This window comes from Leptinotarsa decemlineata, unplaced genomic scaffold (assembly GCF_025532065.1).
Source record: "Leptinotarsa decemlineata unplaced genomic scaffold, Ldec_3_MD MMD2_tig00000514, whole genome shotgun sequence".
In the NCBI taxonomy this organism is placed as follows: domain Eukaryota; kingdom Metazoa; phylum Arthropoda; class Insecta; order Coleoptera; family Chrysomelidae; genus Leptinotarsa; species Leptinotarsa decemlineata.
Genome location: NW_027412550.1, coordinates 29,563 through 41,620, shown reverse-complemented (window position 1 = coordinate 41,620; position 12,058 = coordinate 29,563). Strand labels below are relative to the sequence as shown.

General features: G+C 31.4%; 1 protein-coding gene across 2 annotated transcripts in view; it reads left to right on the top strand.

Moving 5' to 3' along the window:
- The first annotated feature begins 612 nt into the window (after positions 1-612).
- LOC141481911 (PHD finger protein 12-like) overlaps positions 613-12,058 on the top strand; it is a 26,651-nt gene continuing 15,205 nt past the window's right edge. For both annotated transcript variants that reach the window (XM_074174255.1, XM_074174256.1), the window contains exons 1-3: positions 613-965; positions 1,275-1,465; positions 8,431-8,696. In XM_074174255.1, the coding sequence (XP_074030356.1) occupies positions 918-965; positions 1,275-1,465; positions 8,431-8,696 (505 nt within the window). In that variant the 5' untranslated portion in view covers positions 613-917. The remainder of the gene's footprint in view (positions 966-1,274; positions 1,466-8,430; positions 8,697-12,058) is intronic.

Below are 12,058 nucleotides of genomic sequence, written 5' to 3'. Positions count from 1 at the left end.
TTCTACTACATCAAAGTCCATGAAATAAATACAAACGAAATGTTTCGATTCTTGTTTCACCCTTCAATATGTGTACAAAGTTGGGTAATTTTTTATTTCTCGCGTCGCATCGGGAGTTTTTGTCAAAACAAAAGTGAATCTGTTCAATTATCAGGGTTCCTTAATTGAATAGAACTGGCCGATACTTGATGAAAATCCATATTTAAAAAATAATAAATAGAGTTTATTCTATGATTTTCACTCATCATAGAATAAACTCTATTTATTAGTTTTTTTTTATCAGGGTTCCTATTGAGCTTTCCCTATATTTTTCATTTTGTTTTTCCTCGTTTGTCCTGAATCTTATTCTTCCCTTGATAACGGGAGGTGATCGAGAAAGAGAAGAACGGCCACAAAAATCTGTTATTATTATTTACACTTATGATTACAAATTCACACTTATGAGTTTAAATTCAGATTGATATAACTGTTGATTCATAGTTGTAAATGTGAATTGTGAAAAAATAGTATAGTACGCTTTCATAACGTCGAGCCACCGATATGTGGAAGAAAAGTGACACTATATTATGCAGATTTGTGTTCTATCCTGTTTCTTCACTCTCGTTCTGTTTTAGTATTTGTCTCTGTGTAGTCAACAGCGGCGCCAAGTATGTGATACGTCAAACGGATATTTTGTTGTAAATAAATCATAAATGAAATACAATATATATGTATATTTGGAAATAAAATAGAATACTCACTTTATATTTATTTGTGGAAGAATGCCAGTGTATAGTTCATTGAGTTTAGTGATTATAGGTAGTTTAGTTAGTGTATTTACAAAAAATTATCTAGAGACTATATAGAAAAATTTAAACTTGAGAAGTATTTCCAGTTATCTCAAGAAAACCATCCTAATACATAATAAAATCCTCAAAATGACTACGATTGAATATGACCTAGACACCTCCGGGGGCCTTATGGAAGTGAGTGGAGTGTCTTTTGTTTTTTGCTTAAAAAATTAATGCTATAAAATGGCGGAGAGTCCTTTTTATTTATATTTTCAAATATAATCAATTTTAAAAGTGTAGACCCTGTTTGAAAGATTAATTTCTATTAGTTCTACAATACCCTCCCTACCTAAAAAAAGTTTATTAGGCCAGAGAAGGTCAAAAGTATCCTTTTGTCAAAGCTTCATTTGCATTTCACATAAAATCAGTATTGAACAGTTTCATATTTGAAACGATGATATACATTTCAATTGTAGTGAATTAACCTTCAGTATTTTATTCAAGCAAATACAAGCATTGATTGCTCCACCTCAGGGAGATGAAACAAAAGAAAAGGTCAAGAAATCTGTCTCTGAGCATCCATACTTCAGAAGACCAGGAAAGGGACATAATCATGATAGTTGTGATGCCTGTGGTGAAGGTGGTGACTTGATTTGCTGTGATAAATGTCCCTCTAGTTTCCACTTGGGGTGTCAGTAAGTACTTCAAAAATAATTGTACTCAAATATCCACCATTATACTTGCCAAATTACCTGTGTGAAGGATGCCATGGGCTAAAGCCATGAATTGGGTGAATATATTGCTAACCTAAAAGAGTGTGCCAAGGCGCCATATGGAAAATCATGGCTAACCATGAAAATTTGCCTTTTAGGACATTTAATGCCTGCTACGAAATCAGTAAAGAAAATATAATTTCACCTCCACCTGTGAATGAAAAAATATATATTCTTGCATCTCATCGCCACAGTCCTAGCTGAGACTTTTTTTGAAATATAATCTTCGTCCTCACAGTCAACGCACATACTACTGATAATGAGTGCGGTGATAGTAGATGAAACTTTTGCTACTCCAGGTTCCTACACAGACAATTATTTTTTTTGTGAAATTTTCAATACTTGAAATTAGTATCAGTTGAAACAATCATGATTGGAAAAAGGCATTTTTGCATGTAACAATAGCATTCAGCATGTTTTATAACTAATAGTAGCTATTACCCGCGGCTTCGCTTGCGTAGGATTTGGTTTGTCACATTGAGTTTTGTGACAGACCATTTCATACAAATAGTTACAATATTTTTTTATTACCAATTATTAAAATTTTTTTATAAAAAAGTATCCTATGATACTTCTAATACCTCCAAGAACATGTGTAAAAAATTTCATGATGATCGGTTGAGTAGGTTTCGCGGTGAAACCATAACAAAAACTTACATTCGCATTTATAATATTAGTAGGGATTAAATGTAGTAATGTAGTCTCGATTTTGTAGTGGAAAACTTCCCTACAACCTTTATATCATTTCTATTTAAAAAAAAGCATGTAATTTGAATAAATAACTTTGCTGTTGATATTTTACATAATACAATGGTATTTGGCTTGTTCATTAACATCTATATGGTCCTCGATTTTGTCACTGAAAGTGACCTTTCTGAAATCTCTTCCATCATTTTGATTAAAAAAATTGTATCTTCTGAAGAAGTATTGTAGCTGAAGATATTTTCACATGGAACAACAGTATTCGGCATGCTCTATGAACCCTATATTGTCGATTTCTTCGTGGAAAATTGCACCCCTACTAGCCTCTCAGCAATCCGGAGTTGCTCTCATGGGAATGCTGTTTGAAGTAATCAGTATATAAAAAATAATCAGTATAAAAAAGAAAGAATTTTCAGAATATGAACATGATTGTAAGTTACAAATATAAAGTGAAAGAAACTGAAAACAAATAATAGTTTATAAAACTAATCTAAAGAAATGGACTTTAAACGTTCAATCCAGTCTCAGATATAACTAAACAGTAATAATAATAATAATATTTATTAGTCTCAAGAAACACAGAGTTTTTAGACACGTCAATACAATTTCTAAAATAGGTTTGAGAGGGTAAGATTTGTCAATATCGTTTTTAAAAAAATGCTTGTAGATGAATTAGATTTACAAAAAAAAATACAAGTTAACAAGATAAAATTCCAATCTTATAAGACTTGACTAAAATGTAAAGCCATGAGCTTTTACAAATTATAAACACATAGCTAACGTATTATATATATTCAAAGTTGAGTAAAAGTTCGGGAGGTGACCACAAAGTGTCTCTTTCTTCTTGGATAACTTTGAAAAATTGATCAATTTCATATAAAGGGTGTTTGGTTAATATTTTCTTCAATAAGTTTTTAAAATGGCGAGTTACGAAATTCGGCAGATAAGGCATTGTATAGCTTAATTCCTATATTATCTGTTCTTTTCAACCTATTAGCAAGGAACAAGGTTTGATTTATTTCTTGTATCATGTTGGTGTATATCCTTGTGAGCAACTTCATTCAACAAGTTTTGTTGAACAAGAAGCAGATTTTCATAGACAATAACTGAATATAGGGTCATTATTTTGAGTTTTACGAATATTGGTCGACACTTTTCATCATAATTGGCAGAGATTATACTTCCTAATGCAGATTTTTGAATGACAAATATTCTATTAAGATTTTTTTTTGACGCATTATTCCAATTGATTATACCATACCTAAGGACTGAATAAAATAGAGAATGATATGTTGCAAGTGCCGCACTTTGATTTACTATTTTTTTTAATTCTTCTGATAGCAAAAACCGTCTTACTAAGTTTACTACACATGTTATTTATGTGGTCTATCCATTTCAGGTTGGAATCTATTTGTACTCCCAAAAATTTGGTAGAATTTTTGTTATCTCGATTTAAGCAAATTGTTTCAAAAGTTAGAGTTTCTGTTTTTTGTTCATTGAGAATCAAGTCATTTGGTTGGAACCATGATCGAGCTTTTTCTAATATGTCAGTATGGATCATACGAGGATGATCTATTTTATATATTTTTTTGCCCAAGGTTGCATCATCTGCATACAATATAGTTTCTATGCCTGACGAGTTCATCACGTGAGGTAGGTCGTTGATATATATTAGAAACACAAGTGGCCCCAATATTGACCCTTGTGGCACTCCTATTAATATTTTTCTTTTTTCACTTTTGGTATTTCCTAGATCAACAATTTGATATCTTTCGTTAAGGTATGACTTCATCATGTCCAGGCAGACACCTCTCACTCCGTAGAAATCTAATTTACAACACAATATACCTAAACAGCTGTGTACAATCAATTGATAAATTACCTAGAGCATAGAAAAATATTAACCCCTTGTCAGCACGGTTTCCGACCCAACTACTCCATTGAGACCGCATCAACAGATATGATTCAGTATATCTATGAAAATATCGATAAAAATAAATATGTAGTAAGACTTTTCTTTGACCTCACCCGCGCCTTTGACACCATTAATCCATACTTCTTGAAGATAAAATTAGAAGCAATGGGCATTCGAGATCCCATACAATCTTTCATCTTATCATACATGACCGGCAGAACCCTAAAAGTTGAGGTCAATAAAGAACTTTCAGAGGGAAACAATATTTCCCTTGGGACTCCTCAAGGTGAGAGTATTGGGTCCTTTGCTGTTTTTATTGTATATCAATGACCCACCTCTCCATATTAACAAAGGACAGGTCTTCATTTATGCAGATGATTCAACATGCTAACGATACATTTGACTTGATGAATGATATACAACTAGTAGTGAAGAACTTCACTCAATGGTGTGAGAGAAATCACCCATTAATAATATGGAAAAAATGGTCCTTATCCAATTCAGTAGTCCTCAAAAACAATTCAACAACATGAAGTTCAACTTAGGCCACACTGATATCTTAGCATCAGAAAGCACAAAATTCCTTGGCATGGAACTGGATTACAAATTAACCTTCAACAACCAAATTGATAACATATGTAAAAAACTTAATAAACTGTATTATGCTTTTACTAGTCTCAAATCGAACTTTCATAGAAACCACTTGATTAACATGTATTCCGCTCTTGTCTACACGGCAATCAGCTGTAATATCATTACATGGGGTAGGTCAACTGAAGTGTAACGAGTGTTCATTTTACAAAAACGATTTATAAGACTCATTTTTATAATAATAAAGATAAATTTACAAAAAATAGCGATCTTCACGAGCACGATACTAGATATAAAAACAAATACACCTAAATCAATTTAACAAAACATGGTACACAAAATCTCCCCTGTATGCTGGAGGCTACTTTTATAACCTGCTTCCTGAATGCATAACATTTGCAAAAAATTTTCAAATCCGACCTAAAGAAGTTTTTGCCCCATCACTCTTTTTATTCACTATCTATCTATCTATCACACTATTTATCTATCTATCTATCAGTAGGTTAATGGACTGACGCCTATCAGAAAACAACTACTCCCCTGGCTAATACCGCGAAGGGCGTTGGATTATATCCAACAGGTGTCAGTGCAGTATTGTAAAAAGCGTGGGGTGCTGAAGAAATCCATTGTTATAATTACTTTTTTAGCAGCTGCTTGCCAGATTGGCACCCCACGCTTTTTTTACAATAAAATTAATTTTTTTGTGAATAGATTTGTTCTGATTTCAGACTTTTTAAAAGTCAGCAGTTATATCAAGCCATAGGACTTAATATCAATGTTGAACACAATCCTAAATTAGTTTCGAATTATTTTTTAGTTTGTGTTGCTATCATAGCTTTTTTTAATTTTACAAACTATCATTTATTTTCCACTTTTTAATTTGCTTGCTATTTCAAGCCTATTTGTTTTAATATAAAATTAATATGATGCATGCACAGACGGTGCAGTTGTCTCACTTGCGCTCACACAGAGGCTGTATGAGGAAATTATTTAATCCTGATCGGGATAATGAGTGTACAAAGTTTAAAATATATCTGTTTGTTTAAAGTTAGTCAAAATTGAGTCCAAAGGAATGGGTTACAAACAAACAATCATACAAGTGAAGCTAATATAGGCGTGATAAAAATAGGAAAGGATTGCTGGACACCATAAAAGAATCATATGGATATGCATTGCATTGGTTTTTATTTGACTGGGATAGTTTAAAGTTGGTGTAGTAAAGTACATTACTCTTGTAAAAGGACATGGCATCAAACTGATGGAGAGACTTAGGTAGAGCATCAACATATGATTTTGCAATTCCAGTAGGATATCAGCCTTAGCTTTCACGATTATAACTTTATTATAATATTTACACATGTTCCAGCATTGTCTTTTGTTAGATACACTAAACTTATAGTTGAAATCAGTTATTTTCACCTAAAATTGCTTTGGAAATGGAGTTTCCCATTTCCTTATAAAATCCAGTGCTAGTTGATTCACATTATTTTGAACCTACTGAGTGCCCTATTCCTAACTTTCATCATTTGTGTAATATTTTCCGTTTATCAAGCTGCGTGTCTTGGCAAGAGCATGAACATCAAAATGTTTCTCCATACTATCGACACACATACATGCAGTTTATCATCAATTCTTTTTTTTTCATTGATGGAAAAGAATGGAATTAACCATTCGAAGATAAAAAATTAAAATTATTATTTATTTATTTAGTAGGCAAGCCTAATATACAAAAAAATACAAATTTATAAATATTAGTGACTCATAAAGCTGATATTTAAAAAAATATTAACTGATGATCAATCCACTTATTTTCATCTTGTACAATAATCAAATCAATCAAGGTTGATCTTGATTTTATTATTCTCGTCAGTATATCAATAATTCGAAATAGTACCAAATGTACCAAACAGCTACATGAATTATGTGAAATTTCGAGACTAGCCAAATCCACTGATAATGGTATAATCAAAAATAGACATATGAGCTTGAACAAAAATCTAAAAAATAGTACAAAATGTACCTACAATAATGACATGTTAGTTAGCTAACTGCACAAAAATGAAATAAGAATGTATTTTATCAGGAGATGAAATTCAATTTTTTTACTGAGTTTGTAGCTGGCAACGAATGAACAGCATCAATATATAGGATACAACACGGTAGAATAAATATACAGGGTCCTGCAACAGTGGCGCGGTGTTCCATATCTCAATTTAGGAAACAGATAGAAATCTAAATTTCTATAATATCACCTCATTGCACGAACTAGACAAAATAAAAATATTGGCGGTCACACAGGGTGTTCAATTTTTTCTGGGCGGATCCCAACTGTGTTTTTTGGAATAGCAACCTATATTTTTTATTGCTTTTTCGGTTTCTACATAGAAAATAAAAGACACTTTATGTATATCTTCACTTCGAAAATATTGACGGTTTTCGAGATATCTAGCATGACAGTTTTTTTTTTCAATATTCATCACTCAGAATATTTGAAATTATAAAGTTGTGCCAAGTCCAATTGTATTTTTTTTGGATCAAATATTCTACAGTGGTAACTCTCTCAAACGATATATCTGAAGTCCACCTGTGATATACAGGGTATGAAAAACTGCTTGCCACATATTGTAAATAAAAATTTGCAGAATCTTCCTTATTTTAAAGGGAACACCCTGTATATTATTGATCCATAAGGAGCTTCAACGAAACCTCTACAAATATCATTGAGTATTCCCTATGGCTAGGTTCAATAGTTTTTCTTAAAAAAGCATTGTTTTCGAAAAATGGTCGTTCTTCCTATTTCTACCCCATAAACTCGATGAAAGACTTTTTTCAAAGCGTAATCCATTTGAAAAAACACAGTTGGGATCCGCCCAGAAAAAATTGTCATGCTAGATATCTCGAAAACCGTCAATATTTTCGAAGTGAAGATATACATAAAGTGTCTTTTATTTTCTATGTAGAAACCAAAAAAGCAATAAAAAATATAGGTTGCTATTCAAAAAAACACAGTTGGGATCCGCCCAGAAAAAATTGAACACCCTGTGTGACCGCCAATATTTTTATTTTGTCTAGCTCGTGCAAAGAGGTGACATAGAAATTTAGGTTTCTATCTGTTTCCTAAATAGAGATATGGAACACCGCGCCACTGTTGCAGGACCCTGTATATTGAGATAAGTAGCTATACATAACATTAAAACTGACAAAACTTTTGAAACATCCTAATATATTTTATTGAAAATATAGGAAGGCAAAGAGGTTTTTCCTCAAATACAATTTGAATAAAAAAAATATCAATAAATTAAAGTCATTTATCACATTTTACTACAAAAAGGTGCACTTTGTAGAATGAATTTTTGTTGAGATATCAAGATTTTTAAAATTATATCATCTTCAAGTTGGAGTGCTTTGTCAATTTGTAAAAGATGAATTCCATATAATCAGATTCCTTGATGAAGATATTCATTTAGTCAGATAATATTTACTACATGAAATTTAGATTATTTTTCCACAAGATTTTTTTCAGGTCTGGGTTAAATGAGCAGTGTTTGCAATTTGTTGTTTTGGAGGCTCTGATTTTTTTTGCATTTTCTGTTGTGATTACTATAAATTTCAACATGGTTAGAACTAACTTCTTAATATTATTTCTGGCTACAAACTTGATCAATGCTTTTGTTTTTAGTGATCCTCCATTGGAAGCACAAGATATCCCAAGTGGTGAATGGCTCTGTCACTCTTGCATTCATGCAACAAACAAAGAAACTTCAGTTTTGAAGTTACCTAACAAGAGATCAAATAATACTCCGGCCGCTTCTTCAAAAATAGCAAAGAAACCAAAAATTAGTCCCATGGAGATTTTGATAGAAGCTGCTACTGCTATGAATCCTAAACAATTTGAGTTGCCAAGAAATATGAGCTTTCCTTGTTTATTTCCAGGAACTGATAAAGGTCAGTAGTTAATAAATTGATTGTTTTCGAGAAATACTGAAAATCAATTTTACTACAAAAATTAGGAAAGTAAGTAGATTTCTCCTAAAATTGTAACTCTTAACAAAAATTTTTCTACATTATACATATGCTTCAAAACCCTTAAGGGTGGGAAGCACTATGGCAATGTACCCCTTGTGATCAAATATAACATCTAAAAATATGCAAAAACAGAAACTCATTTTCAAAGGAGGCATTTTGTAGACTATTTTTCAATTAAAAAACATAAACCCTCTAAAATCATAATAGAAAAAGGGGAATTAGTGATGCCTAATTTTAAAAGTCATTCAGCTACCTTCTTAACAATTTACTATAAATTGACTGATTTATTTTGTTTATTTATGCTTTGCCAATAAGAATTTTTTTTTCTTTGACAATAAAGAACATTTTTGATTGATAACAATAAATCGCCGAACACGTAAAATACACCTATCTTTTATGCCTCTCACCAAGAAACTAAACATTCTAATTAATCACTAATCGTATGCATGTAGCTCGAGAAGTTTGAACATTCACCTGATTTTTTCAACAGTCCACGTAAATGCGAACTGTTTGAAAAGAACAAAACTCGACTCACCTCGACCTTTTTCAGCTTGCCTTTCTTCTGGGCCCAGAATGCAGCTATTGGAGCCGCTTGTGACACAGGTCTGCGAAGAATGTAGGCAAAGAGCTCAATAACTAACTAAATATTACTTCATAAAACAATTATACAACTACGTTTTGATTATTGTGCTTCGATTTTATACTCCTTCAACTTGAACAAACAGGCACAACTACAAAAACTACAAAATAGAGGAATGAGAATTATATTGAGAGGAAACCAATATTAGGTTAGGTTAGAATTGGAACTGTGCTTATTTTCTGTTTTTTCCTCTTTATACCGGCTGGTGCATGCTTCGATTTAATTAATAATAATAATAATAATAATATTTATTCATCCTCAAAGACGTTGACAAACGTATAGGATAGGTCAGTATTAAGCAGATAAAAATCACATCAAACGATAAAATTGTAGATCAGTAGATAAAAATAATACAATAAAAATTTATACAAATAAGTCAGAGTTATAAAAATTAAAACAATTGTAGTTATAAAAATTGAATATATCATGCCAAAGCCGCATGAACCCATTCAGTCGAGATGGTCCAAGAGAAATTCGCCAATACTATAGTAAGCCTTAGAAAGAAGCAATGTTTTAACTGCTTTTTTAAATGCTACAGTGTTCATCTGTTTGAAATGGTCTGGTAACCGATTGAATAATTTTATTCCCATATATTTGGGAGAATATTCGAATTTTATAGTTTTATGTTTAGGAATGGTCAACTCCTCTGCATATCGAGTTGGGTAGCTATGATAGAATGAGTTCTTAGTACAGTCTGTTATACATTCGCGAACATGTAAAAGTATTTTAAAGATATAGATGCAGGGAAAGGTTAAAATTTGATGACTAATGAAAAATGTCTTGCATGATTCCCTCCAAGGGATGCCTAGTAATTTCCTAACAACTTTTTTTTGAGCAATGAAAACTCTATCTTTGTCAACACTGTTTCCCCATAGGATAACATTATAACTTAAATGGCTATAGACCAGATTGTAATATACATCTAAAATGGCGCGTAAAGGCATACAATTCTTAATTCTTGAGATTGCATAATACCCTTGATTGTCAAGATTTGTGTTTCAAACAGGATAAATCGTGAAAGGCGTTTGGAAAAAACTAAAAATTAGATTCAGAAACCAAACCAAATCAAAATATGCTTTATTACCCAAGATCTGAACATCTTATTGGCAAAGTCTAGTAAAGTAAAACATGTATATGGGACAATTAACAAAATAAACTATAAAATAATGCTTAGAGACAGGAGCAGAGTATATGGATAATAATAATAATAATAACTTTATTTGTCTTTTCGATCATATACATGATATAAGACATGTCATAAATAAAAATATGAAAATTATATAAAACAATGATAACGGTCTACAGTATAACATAGATCTGACACTTGAAACAGGTACTTAACTATATATATATATATATATATATATATATATATATATATATATTATATATTATATATATATATTGTCTTTCATCACGATATTCACCACCACTTCACTCGAAATAATAATAACTTATATATTAACAGAACAAAAAACAAAAATACTATGAACTCATTGTTTTTCAAGGGTTTTGATCGGTTCAACAAATTACCTAATGCAATTAAAAATAGCCCATCTCTGAACATGTTCAAAAATGAACTGAAGAAATTTGTTTTAAATGAACAAATATGATATGTATTATGTCTTTGTTACCTGTAGCTGTAATTTGTATAATTCCATTCATCTAATGTTCCTTATATATTTCAAATAATTATGTAATTTATCTTTCTACATGTTGCATTGAAATTTTTCGAATGTATAATGTTGCTGTTTTGTAATAATGTCTTTAAAAATATTTTATTGAGCTTATGTTTGTCATACATTTAAGTCATTTCTAGATGTAACACATACCTTTTTTTTTATTTCTACCATTCTAGTTGATTTGTATATTATTAGGATATCCTATTTAAATAAAGATCTATCTATCTAAATAAAAAATAACACACATACATATATATATATATATATATATATATATATATATATATATATATATATATATAGATAGAAGGTAACGTTAGCATCTTGTTCTTGCAGAAAGTAGGTCTACAGCTATTCCTGGGTGCATAATTGAAGATAGTTCTAATTATTCTTTTTTGAACAATAAAAACACGTTTTGCCCCCACAGAAGAACCCCACATTAATACATTTTGAGTCATATGTGAGTACGCCAATGAATAGTAAACAGTCCTGATACCATCTCAACTAAGCACGTCTTTGATCTGTCGGATTGCAAATAAAGCTTGATTCAATTTTTTGCAGACATAATCGATATGGGGCTCCCAAGACAAGGTTTTATCTATAAACATACCAAGGATTTTGACTGTTTCCGAAAGTTGGATGCTGTTGAGTTTCACTGTTTTCCTCAACGCGAAGCTTAAATGTACTGTTTTACTTTCGTTCAGTAGTTGATTTCTATCACACCAAGAAATCATGTTGTCCATGACTGAACTAATGTTGTTTTCTAGCTCCTCCACAGTATTTCCGGAAACTGTTATGGTAGTGTCATCTGCGAATAGGATAATAAAACCTTGTTTTATATACTTCGGAAGATAATTTATATAGATGGAGAAAAGCAGTGGGCCTAAAATGGACCCCTGTGGTACCCCAAGGATAATATCTTGAATATCAGATACTGCATTATTCACAGTCACTACCAT